This window comes from Leuresthes tenuis, unplaced genomic scaffold (assembly GCF_036924035.1).
Source record: "Leuresthes tenuis unplaced genomic scaffold, fLeuTen1.0.hap1 SCAF_7, whole genome shotgun sequence".
Classification (NCBI taxonomy): Eukaryota; Metazoa; Chordata; class Actinopteri; order Atheriniformes; family Atherinopsidae; genus Leuresthes; species Leuresthes tenuis.
This window is the reverse complement of record NW_027325361.1, coordinates 9,040,926-9,060,354: the sequence shown is the minus strand read 5'-3', so window position 1 is coordinate 9,060,354 and position 19,429 is coordinate 9,040,926. Positions and strand designations below refer to the sequence as shown.

Genomic DNA, 19,429 nt, shown 5'->3' with positions numbered 1-19,429 from the left:
CCCGTCTCCTCGGCACCTCTTCCTGTGTGATGTCTGGTGCTTCAGCCACTCTGTCATATTGGCAGCAGGTGTACTCTGAACCTGCCGGCCAGCATACCTGCACCTAATCCCCTTAATCATCACACTCACACATGCAGCCATACAAGGTCATGCAAAGGAAGTCAGGCACATAACACACTGTTTTACTCTCAATAATGCAAGCAAAAAGAAGAAAAAAAATCACTAAACCAAATTAAATCTAGTTGTGAAGGTTTTATTTCTTTTGATCACACACACAAAAGATATAACACGATAAAGGTTTCTGTTGCTGAATGCCTCAGTTTGCATAGAGAGCCTAGTGAGGGTCTGTTTTCAGGGAAGTTGAACAATCATTTCCACAACTTCACTGCCTGGCCAAAAAAAAAGGTCACCACCTGAAAGCAAATAATCTGGTGTTAAGAGAAGAAGCATGAGACATCACACACAGACTCTCCACTATGGAGTAAAACCCTAAACCCTGCTTGAGAAGACTTAATGCAGAGGTCCTATTCTTCCATTATCAATACAAGAGCTTGGCAAAAATGAATGCAACTGTGGATGGAAATTAAAGTTTTGACAATGCCTGATCTTTTCAAAATGATGCCATGGAGACTGTGTTCTGTAATCACAGCTAAATGTGGTCCAACAAAATATCAGAATGCGTGACTGCTGGCTTTCAGTTTGCCAACAGTGATTTCAGACATTAGATCATTACACATTCATTCGGTCCAGGAACAACACAAAATGTATATTTATAATTCTTTAAATTAAAACATAACATTTGACATATACAACAGGTGAAAAAAAAAACAGTTAATTTAACTTAATTTAAAGGAAATATAAAAACATGCAGTCTAGATTTGGCTAATTATTAAATGAATTCTTTTCTTCTTTTGAAGAATGAATGATAAAATATTGCTACTTAACTGTAATTACTGGCAGTAGATATGAGAACCAAGTGTAAAACAAATGAATGACTACTGAAACGGTACATGTTACATACTGAAAATGGACCAATGCTGAAAATACAGCTTAACAAACCTTCATGATGGAGAACATTTACAGACTTTACATTTACTTGGAGAACACAAAAAGTGGCAAACTGATCGAGAACAGACAAACTTAAAGTTTTAATTCGAGTAAAGGACTGCTTTGATCAGCTCTATGTGCTGAAAGTGATGTGTTGGTCTGTGGCCCGAACACAACGATCCAAGGCCTCTTTTAGCTCCATCAGCTGGCTCCCTCCAACTCTGAGCTTCTCCCTGGGAACAGAGTAAAAAGCATTTGGTAAACCTAAAACACAGAAATGGACAAAGACTGGAAAGGACAGATGAGGATGTGAAGATATGGAGAGGAGTGTTCGACAAGTGGACGGCTTATTTTTTTTAAAAGCCCCCTCTTTCTCTTTTTTGTTACATCCAATGATGTGAAACTACTCTAAAACCTTTGTGAAAATGTCTGTCAAGCAATAAAATGACTTATATATGAATGGACAAATGAACATGATCACAAATAAGGTTCATTCTCAATACTTTAGTAGTAATAATTAGTCATGGACATCACTAAAGAAGAGATCAGGTGACTGACGCAGTCACCACAGAATACTCTGTGGAGCACTCACCAATCAGCTTTGTGCACTTGTCTGATACTGCAACACTTCACCCAGTGCAATAAAAAATATTCAGATGTTTCTGTGTTCTGCCTCAGAAAGAACAAATCTGAAGACATCCATGTCCTTGCCATCACACTGACTCCACATGTCTTATTGGACTTCTTTCCTCTCGTCCCTGTGGTTCAGCCTGCTCTTAATTTCAGGCCTGGTCTGATGTTTTTGTTGTTGATGACTTTTGGCAGTCTAACCTGGCCTTTCTATGTCTGAGGCTCATGATTGACCAGCACTCACAAAGTATGCTCTTCATGAGCCATCTACCTCCTGAATAATAAGTTCATGAGCTTTAAACTCTTAATGTCCCCACTGTCTCAGATGTTTTGTCTGGCAGGTTTAGGTTGGCCTTTATGTTGAGGGTTCACAGCAACAGCAACAAAATCAAAATGTTGCCTTTGGAATTAACTGCAGACCTTTAACATGCTCTATGATAAGAGAAAAAAACCACAAATGCTCATTCTTCTGTGACAACTGTCCAAATACTTTTGGTCCTTTAAAAATAGATCAGCATAGCTGTAACTCTAAATCTTTCATCCAATTTGGATGTGAATACTCTCAAATAAAAGTTTAAAGCCTGCAAATTATAATAGACTATGTCTATTATATAACTGTGACTCAACTCAAATATGTTTAGGGTAAACGGTAAAAAAACAAACTATTTTGCTTAAAGTCATAGTCAACTATCACAATGAGCTTTGAGGTGAGCTACGCTTTACCACAATAATGTTGTGTTGAGTACAAAAGCTTGAAAATATTGTTCACACTGTGCTTTCACATTGTGTAAGTTTTTGTTTTCAGATTAAGTAACTTGCTGACCTATTTACTCTTTTAACAAGGTCCAGAACCTGCTGCTTGGTTCGGTTCCCTTTCTTTTTTTGGAGTCCTTTTGTGAACCCAACAACATTTAAACCTAAAATGTAACATACATCAGTAGAAATGTACAATTTGTCATTGTTCTATCTGGATGAATCACACTGTTCTGATAATGTCCAGCACAGAGTGTCCATGACAGACAAAAGAGCTTCTGTGTGCGCTGCTGCTTCCAGAAGCCCTGGACTTCAATGGCAACTGTTTATTCACATTTCTCCTGAGCGGAAACTACATTTTTCTGGCCACACCACCTCTCGCATCCTGGTAGTTACAAATGCTGAAGAAAAACACACAGTTACAGTCCTGGCAACAGCTACGTAGCAGCGTTGACACTGAAGGAGCTTGTTGCTTGTTTGTTTCCTCCTCTTCTTTGTTTCCATTGGAACATTGTGTAACAGCAGACATGCGGGAAGGAGAAGAATCTGCTGGCTGCTGGCCCTCCCTGTTTTCACCCTCCATCCATTCATCCACTTCCCCCTCTTCACACAGCATTGCATCTGTGTCTGTTTTTTAACCCATGGAAACGTCAGGTTGCGTTACCCGCTGTTAACTCTTGCCTCCTTTAGACAGCTCCCAGGATGTGTTAGTCTGTCGCAACTGGGCCGTTTTGCAATCGAGTACTTTCCATGGACAGCAGGACACTTAGGATCTGCCTGCTAGGGTCTATTGGGTTAAAGTGGTGAACTGTCCAGAGTCACTGACCCATACCGACCCTGTATAGATAAAGGAGGGTGCTGTGTTGCATCTGTGAGTTATGTAACAGCCGACATGTGTTTAACAGGTAATTAATTAATGTACCCAGGAGACAGTACTGACTGCACTGAACTGAAAGGGGATGTCATAAGAGATTATAATTCTAAAGCAGCCAATCGTATCTTATCATTGTCGGAACAAAGAGTCTCCAGCTGCATTCTTTATCTACACAGCGCTGCTATGGTCACACATTATAATCAAGGAATTCAATTTTTATGAAAAAGTTAAATGTCTCACTTTCAATATTATATTGTAAACAACTGATTGGTTTATAAGATTTGCAAATAATTGCATTCAGGTTTTACTGTTACAACTATTTTTGGTAATGGGTTGTACTGACTTATTGTAGTAGTATCTTTATCTGCGTACTTATTCTTTCACTGGTCTCTCCATTGATCTCATTTCTCCTCAAGCTCCATTCAATTAGCACAAGCAAATATTTTTCCTTTCTGTGTCTTAACACCCTGAATGCAAATCAAACAATAATGAGAGTTAACATGAAAACAGGGCTTTTTCAAAAGTGAGTTTTTCAATTTCAAAGAAATCTATGAAAACTTACAGCATTTACCTTTACAAATATGACTCAGTCATGCAGACAGGCTTATAAAATCAAGCTCCTAATAAAAAGGTGGCACTGACACACAAATACATGCACAAGCTTTGGGTGCAGTCTGATTACAGTATAGAATTAATAAAAAGCATAATACTTCTGTAATATTGTGGAATAGAGGATGAAAGTAAATATATGGTGTGTAACATAAGCCTGACTATGTGAGAAATAGCAGAAAGATGATGTGTTAGATCAAACAAATCAAGTTTCTCTACAGTGTCATGCTTGAATACACTGAACAGAAAGTTAAGCTGTGTAAGGCCTTTTAGCTTAAATGATTCCAAAAGGGGTCAGCACACAGTATGAGCTGGACAAATATAATGACATATATCTAAGGTCGAGTGTCTGAATCAGTTTATTATGTAAGAATTGACCTGTCAGGTTAAATAGAAATGCTGACATGTGAGCATGCATTCAAGTACATATGACAAAAGGGATCAATGCTGCCTGGAAAATGAGTTCCAGTCTATCACTTATCAGCTGTGCTCCATTAACCATCATCACTGCTGTCACATCTGCAAGCAAAACTATCCCAGGAACAAGTCAATTATTTATATCACAGAAATATATATATATATCTGTCTGTATTTCTTCCAAACAACAGCAAAAAAATAAAAATAAATTGTGAACAGGGAGAGCCATAAACATGAACATTGACAAAGAAAACACCAACAGTTGGACGGCTGCATATATTTAAATATATTTTTGGACCTGAATGTGCTCTCAGCAAACTGTGCTGAGAAAGAAGACATCAAAAGAACAACCCACTGAAATTAGTTCTCTTTTGTTCCTTATCCTCCCACTGCCTTAAAGAAAAACAACAGCTAAATCCAAACGGCTTCAGGGAAGAGCACATGCAATACTAGTCGCCATCTTTTTAAACACATCATAACCATTCCTCTGTACTCATAAACACTAACCCACTGAATAACCAGTGTGTCTATGCGTCTAGGCTCTCACCTTGATCATTTGTTTACACTATTATATAGCTCAGACGCATCTGTTATCAAAGAACGATAAGCAACAAAAAAACCCCATCTATTTTAATCTGACATTGTAAACTCTTATCAGTTTATACCCTCTTGAACCAACGACCAGACGTGCCTGCAAAGTGCCTCCCTGAAGCCTTACATAACTCGTGACATCATTCAACCGCACCGAGTGCACAGATCAAATATCCAACACCAGAGATAATGCACCTAAGTAAAGGCCCAGATCACTTCACAGCAAATGTAACAAATAAAAAATTTATCATCACAACACAGTCAGCTTAACAGTGCCTGTCAGCGGTGACCTGTTGTAACGAGAACTGGAATGACGCGAGCCTGCGTAGCTTTTCTGCAAAGTGACACAGCAGATGTCGTCTTTAATACTAAATAACCACTGGTTTAATCGTGGCTTCACATTACTTCAACTACAGGGAAGCTATGTATTCATGCTAATAGACCTATTCAATATCAACAGAGACTAATTCTATGTGATGTATAAAGGAATAATTGATTACCACACAAAATTCACTGTAAAATAACCAGAAAAAGCTGCAGAAAGTGAAACGGCAGCATGAAGTGAGGACACACGGTAGCCAGGAAACAAATAATCTGTCTAAGACATAGACCTGTGGCTCGTTTCCATGGCAGCAGCTGAGTTCAACCTGCAGGCGTAAACATAGCTTCAGAGCTTCATCATAATGGACTGACAGGCTCCTCACCCCTGAATGAGTGCAGTTGTGTGCGCCTTTATTGAGGCTGCGGAAATAAAATCTAATTGCTTTTCTGCCAAAAGGCCACATGAATAAAAGCACAATTTATATAAATCATCTCATGTTAGTGATGACATACGGTATGTGCGTTATCTCTTGATCCAGGAAAAGCACAACACTGATAACAACCAATTGAGTCCGCCACAATAAAAGACACCTGTCACTAATGTATGAAAATGCTGGAGTAGAAACTAATTAGTTCATGGATTAATCACCTTTTTCCTCTTTTCTCATCGTCACATAATTAAATAATCTCAAAGTTCTAAATGTAAACCTTGTCTTAGACAAAGGAAAAAAAAATTAAGCCCTTTTGGGAGTATTTCCATGCAATAAATAAATCCTGCCAATAAATCCTACTTTCTTCCATGAGACACTATCTGGGTTTCCATTGCTTTCTTTGTATTTGCAGAAAGATGTGAATAAGAAAAGGTGTGCTTTAATTTTTTTAACCGTAAAATACATTTTCAATGCTTTTATGTTCCATATCAAGCCCTTTAAGTCACATAGTTGTTCAATAGTGCTACAGAAATAAGTTTGCTTTGCCGTGTTATTCAATATTGATAACGTGAAGTAGACACATGTTGAAATAAGCTGCTTAAACAAGATCACAATGATAATAAGGAAAGTTACACATGACTCACTTTAGCTTAGTTGGTTAGGACTTTGTTGACTGAATGAGTTTTTATGGGAGTCCATGTCTGAGCTGTTTACTCTCCATTATTCAATAAAGGTCAGCAGATGTCTGAACATTTATCTCTTAGTCATTCTGACCCTTGGGGCAAAAAAACAGTCTTGTCAGATTTCACTCTACCTGAAACTACGTGACTATAACTTCCTTTGTGTTTGGTTGCTGCGTAAGCCAGCCAAATGATAATGAATTGAAAATATCTAAAGTATCTTTTCAAAGAAATGTGTTAATAATGAATGTTAAAGTTGTTTGGAAGTGTTGGCATGGGCACCTTCATTGTGAGAGCTCTCACAGGGATCTCAACAGGCAGAGTCATTATAACAGAAAGTGGCTACAGTGCTGGGAAAAACACACTTAGGCATGCTGCAACAAAGAGCAAACTAGTTCAGAGAACTGGTTTGTCTGCAATTTCATTTAAGTCATTCGTAAACCCACACAACCCCTCAGGGGTTATTTGTATAGTCCAGAAATCCCAGCGACTTATGTTAGAGAAACAAAGAGCAGCATCAGCCTCAGTTTTCTTAAAAACAAAAATGTAAAAACGACATTAACATAAATGTGCATGAGCCCTACCTGTAGTCTGGCTGTGTGAAACAATCAAGAAGGTCGTTCGCTGTTAATCTGGAATCTTCAGTAACAATCTGAAACACATCACATATGAACTGAGTGAAAATCAACTGGGGGAGCTCCGCATTTTGAATATCTATAACTGTGACACAGCACCAACCTCATTAGAACGAATGATGCTGAGCAGTGTCTGGACTTCCTCTAAACCAGGGGCCGAGAACAAGACACTGAGCAACCAAAACACAAAATGTAGACATGAACTTCCTTACAGGTAAAGCTTGAAACATATGGAGGCTCATTTAAATCTTAGTTTAAATCTCTTATAAGCTTTTGCTTATACAACTTTGACTTTTAAGTCTGAATTTGAATAATTAACAGCTATAATCCCTCAAATGATTTATTATCTTACGATTCCATTGTTTTTCTATTTATCCATAAATCATTTAACATAATTTTAGTTTGAACAGAGCTTAAACAAGTGAGCACACTTTATACCTATGCTTCCATGCTTCCATGCATCACCATAATCCTGATGAAAATGCATGCAAGTAAACCCTTAACACCCAAAACTGCATTACAGAGAGTTGCCCTGAAGGCAAAATTTGACACAACAAGACACAAGAGTAAAGGAGTGGACGTTGAGGAATGAAGAAATGTGATTTGCGCAATTTCCTCAATGATCTAATCTGCAGATGGAGGAAAAGAAGGAGACATGCTCAAACACGAGAAAATTCATATGGCTGTCTCCAAGGAAACAGTACTTGAGAAGTCCAATACATATATTCATGTTCCAGATACACACATTCATTTATGTTACACACGAAACATGGCCAAAGTTTGGGGCAATTCATTTTTGGTGTCTAGTCCTATTCAGCCTTTGAGAAGTAAGTCAATCAAAAGCGAGACGCATATCTGCATTAACATGAAACTTCCCCAGATAAATAATATCATCAAGCCAACTGTTAAATGTTTACATATACAGATCGGATATTGTCTTATGTAATATTTGATAATATTAATTATTCTACAATAGCCATAAACTAAACCCTTAAATGTGCATTTTGGACATTTTTGTTCCAGCAGTCATGAAAGATCAAATCCGTCCATGATGGTACAACTCATGTCACCACAAGTTGCCAGAATTTGTCTGTCATCGGACTACTTGTCACACTGGGCTGATCAGGATTTCATTCACAGCATGTTACTTGCACACACCCACTCACACAAGCTTGGGAATCTATCCTATTTAGAACACTGCATTGTCCTTCACTTACTGTGTGCAACCTAAACCAAACTTTAACAATTACCAGTTCGTGTCCATGCCTGCCCCAAACACAAAAGGTCCTGATAAGGTAACATAAACAAGAGTATATACACACATTTATACATTTATTCAGGAATTCAGCCATCTTGCTCTCTAAATAAATGGAATCAGCCACGGTCAACCTCTACTGAACATAAATGTTTAGGAGCTGAGTGATCGGACTGGCTTCCTCTGTGTGTTTTACAGCAACAGCTATAATCTCCCATCATTACAGAGGCAAATGATCTCAGATGACCTTCCATTTGTGTCCAAAAGTAGCTTGACATTCATATTTGGTTGTAGATAATCTACAATAAAGACATTTCCAGCGTGAGGCAGCACAGATATGTCGAGAAGCTGAACAAACAACAAAGGCAAGAAGGCTAAGCCCGCAAAATGCTGACAGAAGCATTATGATCAATTACAAACCACAATAGGAAGAAGCTGGAATAGTGGAGATGAGCAGCAATGAACTGTTTTGTTTTCCACACAAAATATGTTATCTTGTGCACTACGTAAAAAATGTAAGAACAAAAACTCTATATTCTGTTTTTGGAGATTTGGAGATAGGAGGCCAAAGACACTGTGCCCTTTTAATGGCAGTTCTTTATTATTACTTGCCCTCAAAGTGATCCCAATGTCATAGGAAATCGCATTCAGGTAATTAATAATGCACCAGCGATGCTTGAACTTATTTGTGTGACCTTTAATGTGTGTGTGAGACTGAGAGAGGCAGAGATAGAAGAGTGGGGTTTGCACTAAATCTAACAGAGATCATACTTCTAGAAAAAAAAAGTATATATATATATATATATATATATATTGTGAATAAGTAAAAATCAGACTTAACAGCCAAATCATTTTCTTAAATAAAACAGAAAGAACAGGATAAATGAACATTCTGGGAACACGAAGGTGACACTGACAACATTTATTTAAGTGGGAATAGAATTTAAGATGCACCACAACATGGTGTTAAAAGTTAGGGGTCAAATGAAGTTTTGGCAGGCATCACTTTCATTATTTTGTACACATACCTTTCCTACTGTGGAATATCAAAATATCTTCTGTGTATAGCCACAGCTACGTGTGCCGCTACTGAATAAATGGAAAGGATTGTGTAAGAGGGACATATTTGCAAACCAAATATAAGTACATCTATTTAAGACTGCTAACTTTTTTTTGGACATATCTGGACAAGCAAACATTTACTCCTTGTAATCAATTATTTGTCCCAGTGTGATCAGTGGTTCGAGCAGATACAGCAGAAAAAGTCTAAGTGAGGTTGTCCATGAGATAACAGTTGGCAGTTTTCTTCACTAAGGCACGGTGTGAAAATTAGCAGTACTGAAGTGCAGTGCTCACTGTTGTCACGGGAAAAGGTGATAAGACAAGCTACAAGGTTAAGCAGATTACAGCGTGACCAGCACTACATGCCAAACAGGTCCTGAGAGTCATGAGATCATAGAACACGTGCATGCACGCACACACACACACACACACACATATGTATAAGTAGGACACAGGAAGGAGACGGGGGGGGGGGGCTTAGATAAGGCAAGCGGCAGTTTAAAGGGAATGTTTTGAAGATGACAAAAGTAGAAAAAAGCCAGCAAAGAAATAATAAAACTGTGTGAAATATAGGTGTTTGATAAGGAAAAACAAGTGGGGATGATGGAAAGAGACAAACATAAGTGCTGAAGGAAAAGCATTCAGCTGTAGTAGCACATTCTTACACATTTGTTTCTGAATAAGCTCCTTAGACATAACTATGAGCCGTAGTAGGAGGTTCGTCTTGCAAGCTTAAGCTCAAATAATCAGCAGTGATATAAGTGGGTTGACATACCTGCTGAATGCTTGGAGCAGCTGTGAGACCATAAAGGACAGTCTGTGCAAACAGGCCAAAGCATCCTGTGGTGGAGAAGGACCCCCGACTGGCAGAGCAGCGTTCGTGGTGTGAGGGTCAAAGCCCAGCGCTTTGAACACTTCCAAGCTGAAACATGACAGAAAAAAGTGACCTTTGGGTTCATCCGAATGGAAATAAAAACAATGAAGACGTCAAAATAACCTCAAATATGGTGTTTCTGTTGCTGTAAATTTTACTGACATGCCCTTGATCATTTCAATAAATCCAATCAAATTTCAGAGGAAAGCCAATGAGAAATATATCAACGTAACCTGTTGTCTGTAGTTCAATCATAAGCTGAATCTATTCAAAATGATCACCTTGTTTGATAGACTTTAGACCAGATGTTTTCAAACATGGCCCACACTTCCTGGTGAGAGACCTGAGCAGGCGTGAGCCGCTTATCCTCCTCATCGTCATTCATGACGACATCACCGGCAAAAGACTCTTCTGCCACAGACAGGTGTTGCTGTAAACCAAATAAAGAAATAGTTACAGTGTGAATGCTGTCCCGTGTGAAACTGGCAATGCTGTGAAGCCAAAATTGTTTTAGACTTCGTCATCAGATTCTTAACGCTTAAAATAGATGAAAAAGAAACCCTTGAAGACTTTAGTGCTTCTAAACCATTAGAATATACCTGACATTTAGAAAGCGCAGTCGTAGATGACAGCTGACTTTTTCAAGCTATTAGAGGTGGAAATTTAAGCTTCCAGTACAGAAATACTTCAAAGGTGCTCCAGCTGACCTGTGGTTGTAGCTTAATAAAAATGTTTTCCATTGCAGAGATGGCACCGGGAACATGATTTGAACTTTTCCAAAATGCTTTTACAAGTTCCTTAGCTTCCTGAAGGGCTGCTGAGGTTTTACTGCAATCCACTCTTTCACCTATGACAACAGACAGAAGCATGCAGTGTCGGTTATCAGATGACTACACTGAAAAGAATACATGCAAACAGAATCACCAGTTAATAAGCTATATCCCAACTACCACCTGCAGCTTCCAAAGTAAGCTGAACCGTGCTCTATATGACCCAAAAAAACAAATCAACATTATAAAATTGTTTTGTGTTCGGTGGCATTTTCTTTTAGCTAGGTGTTGCTGCTGAATAATCGGTGTGCAAGCACATATGTGCTGTAAAGGGAAAACATATGAATGTGAGTCAGAGGGGAGTGGATGCTCATGACCAGATGTTTTGCATTGTAACCTTGAGAGAGGAGCTGTTATGAATATAAAGATGGAGGACCAATCCAGGCAATGAGATGCTCTGACCTTAAGCCTTGAAAACACCTGTGCACAGCATGCACACATTGTAATAAAACAAGCATTTACAGTACCTGTCAAAATTTTGGATGCAGCTACCCGTTCTTTTTGAATGACAGGTGCGTCAAAACTGTTGACTGGAAGTCTACACATACAGTACTGTATTTGAGAGTGTAGCTGACTTCAATTTGTTGCATGATAACATTCCAAATGATGAAAGTCTTAACAGCTACATGTACATCCATTTATGCCTGTAAAGAGTCTGTCCTCACAAGTATAGCTACAAGAAGCAACAAACTCTCTCACAGACCGCAGTACTTTTCCACCACCAGATTTGTTCTTCGCCTCACGCACAGTTTATCCCTCCTTCCTCTCTTCCACCTTCTCCTCCTCCTCCTACACTAAGAGTCCTGGCACAGAGCCAGGCTGCGTGGGACCAAAAAAATCCAGAATCATGCATGCGAGCCAGGGACAGGCCAAGAAAACTCAAAGCCACATCATTTGAGGTATTAACCTTCTTGGATATACTGAATTTACTGTGCTACTGGTGTTGCAGTTGCCCACCCGCATGGGTGGACAGAAGGCCTGAATGACAGACTGAGACACACAAAGAAACGTAAGCACAGAATAAGGGTATACAGCAGTGGCAATCAGAACAGAAGTGCTGCAGTGGGTTACTCAGCATCTTTCTGACACACATTTGAGTCTCCCACTTTAGAAGATGACCTAAATCTGTATGTAGTTCTGTAGGGTTGTAGCGCAGTGCAGGGCATCACCCCCCCTCCAAGGAGCAAAGCTTAATCTAAGGGATGACTCAACATCCCTGTCTGCTGAGGAATACAAAAAAAAAACTGTTTTCCATTTATTTATTGCTGAGTTTTTGGACATTAAGGCAGAGAGGAATGTGTTTTCTCAGGAAAACTATCAATAATATCATCAGTGTCTAAGCTTGTAGTTTTGAAACCATTACAACAGAACTTTAAATGCAAAGTCTGTGCTTTAACATGAGTAAAGGAGCTAAGTTTAGCATTTCAGGTTAAACGTTTTCTCAAGTCACATTGTTCACATTCAAAGGAAGATTCCTATCATCTCCTGGGAAACTGGAACCAAATGCTTTCATCTAGACAATGTGGTGCCTTTAAGCTTTCCACATTCCCAGCAACAGTGGTAATGCTATATTAAACAGTGTAGGAGGTTAACACACAGAAAACACTGAGCACTAGTACGGAACACAAAGATGGTGCACAAACAAGTCAGCAATGGGAAAATATAGCTAAATGAGCTTTAAGGAGTCCAAATTCAGTTTGTATCCGTAAGACTGTTCATCATTCCTGCATAATTCACATTAGATCTTCCTCTCTTCCACTTACATGCCTACACACCTGAGCTGAAGAATTTGATTAGGTTCAACACAGTTTCCAGCATCCTCCGTGGGACGATATGTCCGAAGACAGCAATCCAGTGCTTTTTTAAACATTGCAAGACATCTTGAAGTGTCCACGGTGGTTTTATATGAACTATCTATGAGGAAACATGGAAAAAAAAGTAATAACCATTATCTATATATCACAGTATGATAAACAGAATGTATAAGTCACCTATCATTATTCAAAGGAAATATCAGTAGCCTACATTAGCTGACTGTAGCTCTATGCTCTTGCTTTTATGGTGGATATCTACCTATTGTATCATTATCATACAAAGCAGGATCTACTTGGATTATTTGGATTCTTCATTACATTTTACAGATACATACTTGGCCAATAAAGCCAATTCAGATTTAGATACACATTCAAGGATGTGAGACTCCAAAATCTGAATTTTACCTCCAACCACAGGTCTTCATAAGCAACCTTCATCTCCACCTCTAACACGTCAGACAGCACCTCCCGCAGACATTCCTCTAGTGCTGAAAGACATCTGCTAAGTTTCTGTTTTGTCTCCTCATCGTCTCCTCCACTCATCCACTTGTCATCTAACAAGTAACATATATGCAAACTGTTTAAGTAAATTTAGAAACACAGCAAATGCATATTATTTACACACAAACACACACATATTTGTATCTATATCCATAGATATGTGTGTGTATCTATTTATCGAGGTCAGTCTGTATTGAGATTAGTGTTTCTGTATATATCAATACAAATTAAACACAAAACTAAGTAAAGGAGAGGAAAACAGGAAGATAGGAAGGGGTGGGTGGACATGCTGAGTGCCTTGATGGTATGTGTTATCAACCACAGCATGATGACTGAGCATGCCAAGTTACTTCCTGTTTTCCATGAAGAACACATTAATCCCTGGCTCACCTTTCTCTAGAACGCCTACAGAAAGGCATGTTTTCTCGTGATTGTGTGGCGGAGCTGGTGTGGAGGTCCTGCTCAGCACTGGTGATGAGATCCGGGGGCTAGCATGAGGAAGCACTGGAGCCTGATTGTTTTGCAGGACATGTAGGCCATGTCTGGACCTCTCAACCTCTGCCTGCAAATCACTGTTACAGAGGGCCCTCACCCCACTCAGAAGGGCTTTACTGCACAGATTTTTATCATTACTAGAAAGGAAAGATTTTGAAGCATGGTTTTAATCAGGTGGTAGTGCTAATACAAACAAAATTAATACAACTCAAACTACAGTTACTGAGCAGCGCTGTGTTTAATTTCTTCCTTTGCATTTAGCATAACAATCAATAGCAGCATCTTGAAAGGGTAGCAACTGCAGAAGTAGGTTAAAAGATAAAGTCAAATATGCTGACCATAAAAATGAGGGACAAAACAAGTCCTGAACTAAACTCAGAAACCCTTGCTCAGCATATCTATTCCTTACTTAAAAACAAAACAAAACAAAACAAAACAACTAAAGTCTGGCTCTCTCTTTCCCTCATCCCAACTGAAACTATCTGGTACAGTCACACGCATGTGCATTATTAGAAGAGGACACACTCTGCAGCAGCAGCAGTATACTGTAGGGGGGAGGGGGAACTCACGTGCATAAGATCAGTGCACACTCTGGGTACATATTCTGGTATTGCAGGCAGCACTGCAGCACTCTGTCATCATTATTCTCAGCAGTTAGACCATCTGAGGGACAAAGAAAAGAGGAAAGGACAGGAAGAGAAGAGTGACTCAGAGAAACCAAACAGTCTAAAAATGATTTACTTACTTCACCGACACTGAAAGTACATGTTGTACACAGTGCTCTGTCCAAAAGGCGATGGCATGTCTCATTTTCTTTTAGACAAAGGTATAAAAATGGAAAACATAAGATGAAAATTCTGTCTATTTGAACAGATACCCAAAAACTTATATGCCTCAAAATACATTTATCTCAAAAACAAATATAACAAATTTATTTATCACAAATGTATCAGCAAATAAAGATCTAAGAATATGCTGATGCAACCTGCCCTTGAGTTGCACACAGTTTGTTATGATGATGAGGAATTCTAAAAGAACAGCTGAGTGTTAGCGCCATCTAGTGTTCATCTAGTGAACAACCAAGAAACGCCAATGAAATGGCTCAGATTGCAAAAAAATAAATCATGCCTTTGGATCTTAATATAGTTCAAAAGTCAGTGACGACACTTAACAGAAGTCATTACTTTTCATGACTTTAATCTTGATATAAAATGTATATTACTCTGTTCCAATGCTTTCACTCATAGAAAAAGCTGAAAGGAGAAAACTTCCTCCTCAGCGCTAAATGTTTGGCCTGCAGTTCTTGCAATGTCTATGTGTGGTCTTTTGTAATCAGGGTCACTGATATATCAATCTTTTCAGATATCATGTTTAATAATAGTCTTGTTGTATGGACTAAAACCAGCCTTAAGTTTCCAGCCTTGTGTATAATGAATCAGCACTCACTGCTGCTCTCTGCGGCCTGCTGCATAGACTGCCCCCACAGGTGAGGCTCCCTGTTCTTCAAAGCGTTGTAAATGTATGAAATGGCAGGGGTTGCCAGGTGGGCCACAGAACCTGACAGACCTCGTCCCCGTTTAAGAGAATCCAGCTCCTGAAGCACCACCCAAGGGATCAGGACAACAGGAAAGCCCAAGGCTAAGAAAACAAGAAGAAAATACAGCACAGACAATATCAATTCCAAAAAATTGGAATTATTTCTTACATTACTGACCATCCAATAAAATCAAATCTTTCAGATCAGAAGCCTGTTAATTCAGTTCACAAACTAAAAATAACTTCCTCAGCATAAAACATGCTTTAATCGACGAATCCACATGTGAAGCTTTACTCGCTCATCCTGTTTGCTTCACAATCCAAACACCATCACCTGAGGTCTAGCAGACATAAAAATTATTTCTGAGTTTCGAGGACTGAAGTTCAATAACTTTCCTGCCACTGTTGAGAAATCATCTAAAATCATTTTTCATTTAACTTAGCAAACCGGATATGGATGTTTTGACTATATAAAACATGAAATGCCATGAAACATTTTCTTTAAAGCTGCTGTTATTAGGAGTGGTAAAGTAAGGTAGACAATACCTCCGAGGCCATGAGATATGATCTTTTTCACATAATCCAGGTGACTAAGGAGAATGTTGGTGTCCAGAACAAGGATTAGGTCTTGCTGATGGGGCTGTCTGCCTGCAAAGACAAGTGAACAATAAGTTCAGTTCCTGCTTATTTATTATGAAATGCACAATATGATGGATAAAATCATACAGATTATAATTTCAGTAACAAAGCAGCATCTGGAAAATATAGACAAAATTATTCTGATTCAGTCTTTAAAATAGTCTCAGTTTCAAAGCAATTTGAGGGAAGATGGGTGAGGGGTTGCCAAAAGAGAAAATCACCAACCTGTCCCTCTATTCCCAGTGGGGTTCTACTTCAGTGCAGAAAATGAAGCAATTTTTATGAGGCATGAGGAAACCGGTCTATATATAGCCTGCTTTAAAAATAACAGTGAAGAATCTAACTTATCCTTAATCTTTGTAGTCTTACATACATTAATAAGTAAAATGTTTTGTCAAAGTGCTCAGATAGTAAGAATAATAATAATAAGATCATTTTCTTTCGGGATAAATAAACTATTTTTTTATTCATTCAAATTGCAAACTAAACTGCTATAATATTACTCTTTAGGATTTCTATGAAGCCAAGTTAGACTGAATTATGTAAGTTGTAATTATGTAATTATATATTAAGTTACATGCGAATTACACTAAACATGAGGCTATTGCAGGGCACTTCATTTTGAGCTTAACTTCTGGTGCCTCCTTATGTTTTTTTCACACTGGATTTCAGTGTACACAGACGAGTACACAGACGTTTAATGGTCCTCAGGAAGACAGAAAAACTCACACAGGGAGTCTGCTGGTGCCTCTTCTGGAGAGTCGATGTCCATACAGGTGAGTTCACCATAGCTTTGCATGAGATTTACCTCCAATCTCTTCTCAGAGCGAGCGAGATGAAGCTCTGCTACCACTTGCACCTACATAGCAAAACATTTTAAAAACAAAATATAAACATCTGTTATTTTAAATAAACCGTAAAATCCTTCTATAATAGCAAAAACGTTATATTCAATAGTCATGAAAAAGTGAAAGGAATGACATTTATTTATATACTCAGCTTGAAGTGTAATGCTTTTGATTACCTGGTCATACTCTGGCTCAGGATTGGTATCAGCTGTGGGTGGGAGCTGACCAGACAAGGCTGATTTCTTATCTTGTTCTTCTACTGGAACACCAGGAGTAACATCCAAACAGGTGCGAGCTTGCTGAGCAATTTTCTGCTCAACTTTCCTCAATAAATCCCCTGAGACGGAAAGTTTGTTTTCCTGTTTGAGGTTTTTGTTTGCAGAAACAGCATCACTGTTTTCACCTGATTTGTGTAAGGGTCTTGGCTTAACCTTTTTTGGTATCTTAAATTTAAAAGGCACAAATTTGAGAGAAAGCATTTGTTTTGCAGTAGGTGATGACTGCTCTGTGTTATGTGACACTTGTGTGTCACTCAAACAGGTTGTAGAGACGTTCTTCAAGACTTTTGAACTACTCTCTGAGGTAGTGTGCTTGACTGAAGAGGAAGACGTCTGTGTGATAGAGGCAGAGATGTTTTTTGTGTCAGTAGACAAGCTTCTTTTAGATTTTAACTTCTTTACTTGATGACTTTTGCACATGTCTTTAAACAGCTCCCTCCTCCTCTGCTCTGCAGAATGATTGCTGAAAGAAGATGCAGTTTCCCGGGTCTGGATAGTGTTGCTGTCATTCTCAGTACTTGATGGTTCCTCGGCTATGCATTTCCTCCTCTGTTCACCCTGTTTCTGGTCTTCCTGTTCAGTAGAACCTAAACTGGGACTCATTCGATGCCTTTTCAATTTAGAAGACTTTTTATCTGACCTTTCTTCTGACGTCTTTTCTGTTTTATGAGGAAAAGAAGCTGCATTGCTTTTGTTCAGGGGTTTTGAGAGTACCCTTTCCACAGCTTTACTTTTACTAACAGTACTATTTTTTGCAGAAATATACTTTTTTGCTTTACTGGAGGAATCTTCCTCATGGAATCCCACAGAAACACGTTTGTTTTTTGTATGTTTTTCTTCCTTATGAACGGCTTTCTGCTCCGCTGGTTGTGTTTTTTGCAGTTCATAGACAGGCGTTTTGAAGTGGCATAGGTGGGTGGCCGGGGAATCATCTTTAAGAGATTTTGGCTGTTCTTTTGCACAGCTAGACCTTGAGCCACAAAAGAAACGACACAGTAACAGATTTTAGTAAATGGTGTCAATTTAAATAATACCAACATACGTGTACTGTCAGCAGTCACCTATAAGTCTGCCTTACCTTTTATGTCTCTTTACATCTTCCTTTCTTGTGACACTTTTGCAGCTGTGGGTGCCGTCTTGTCTCTTGGATATCTGAAAAATATATATATGATTGATATCTTTTCAGTTCCAGATTTCTGCATTAAGTTCAAGCAATAAAGTGATTTGATTTGTTTGGTATTTGCCTGCTAAACAAACCAAACGCTAGCATTTTTGTCTACTTGGTTTACATCAATCATAACATTGACGTATCATCAGGAATTGCCTTCTCCTCACCTTCTCATCTTCTTCACTAGAAGATGAAGACAACTTCTTGCGCTTTTTCTTTTTTGAGTGTTTAGACATATCCTTGTAAGTTTTGAAAAGCAGATGTAGTCCTCATTCAATACGCAAGCACTGCACACACAAAAAACAGCAGGTTGCTTTTTAAAATACATCTCACAATCAACGTAAATCATTTAAATGATTTAAACCTTCTCTACATATCTGTAAACATTGAACCAACTTAAAATAACTACTGTGACTGTTTAATGTGCAACAAACCACTGAATATCTTAGACTATCCGAACTGCTATAAAACAAACACAATCATATGAGTCATTTGTACAGAAATCTATAATTTGAAGTTTACTTACATACATATAACGTGTTGAGTTGGTTGTTAGCCACACAAAAGTCGACACACGAGTCTTAAGTCAAATGTTCCCATTAGCTTTTTTAAGCTAGGACATGAAATGAAAGAAAAAAACAGCAGCCATATTGGTGAAGTGTTTTCTATACCGTCTGAAAAATGAATTGTTCATAAACCAAGTAAAGTGAGACTAGTGGGAACAAACATGTAGTGTTCAGGTAATTAGAACAGGCTGCTTTAACACCAACTGACTACCAAAACATCCGTGTTTTCTTCTTCTAGGGTATTTTCAACGGCTTGTCAATTCTAAAGCTCAATGCTGCTCTCTACAGGCAAAATGATGCCTGTGTATTTCGAAGTACAGGCCATTTGAGTGTTAATACAACGAGTACGCGAAAATCAATTTCTCCCGTTGACTTCCAGTTCAAATTCTGCACTTTGGAACATCAGACTTAAAAGAACTGGAATGTATATCGAACCCCTTAGCGTTTTTTAAAGTCCCTTTGGCTAATGTCTTCAACCTCTCTAGACCTGAAAACATTACAAGAGATTGTTTACATTCTGCACATCTTTTGTTTGATATGTTGCCCTCAGATAGGAGTTACAGATCATTCAACAT

General features: G+C 38.6%; 1 protein-coding gene across 2 annotated transcripts; it reads right to left on the bottom strand.

Moving 5' to 3' along the window:
• Positions 1–308: 308 nt before the first annotated feature.
• swt1 (SWT1 RNA endoribonuclease homolog) lies at positions 309–19,084 on the bottom strand. 2 transcript variants are annotated; one of them, XM_072389119.1, is made up of 17 exons: positions 18,815–19,084; positions 18,456–18,575; positions 18,199–18,272; positions 17,019–18,090; positions 16,724–16,853; positions 15,902–16,003; positions 15,266–15,457; positions 14,389–14,482; positions 13,715–13,956; positions 13,229–13,377; positions 12,785–12,923; positions 10,887–11,026; positions 10,461–10,609; positions 10,081–10,227; positions 7,092–7,158; positions 6,938–7,005; positions 309–1,280 (listed from the first exon to the last, which is right to left on the bottom strand). In XM_072389119.1, the coding sequence occupies exons 2-17, from the start codon at positions 18,522–18,524 to the stop codon at positions 1,181–1,183; spliced, it is 2,934 nt and encodes a 977-aa protein (XP_072245220.1). In that variant the 5' UTR covers positions 18,525–18,575; positions 18,815–19,084; the 3' UTR covers positions 309–1,180. The 2 variants fall into 2 exon arrangements, with proteins under 2 accessions (XP_072245220.1, XP_072245221.1); XM_072389120.1 differs by lacking the exons at positions 6,938–7,005; positions 7,092–7,158.
• Between the last annotated feature and the right edge of the window lie 345 nt (positions 19,085–19,429).

Bases quoted from the DNA above. Each gene is read 5' to 3' on its own strand.
- swt1 (XM_072389119.1), bottom strand. From the start codon at position 18,524: ATGTCTAAACACTCAAAAAAGAAAAAGCGCAAGAAGTTGTCTTCATCT. The intron at 18,273-18,455 runs GTGAGGAGAAGG...TATATTTTTCAG, and splicing joins CTAGTGAAGAAGATGAGAAG to ATATCCAAGAGACAAGACGG. The intron at 10,228-10,460 runs GTGATCATTTTG...GTCATGTTTCAG, and splicing joins TCTAAAGTCTATCAAACAAG to CTTGGAAGTGTTCAAAGCGC.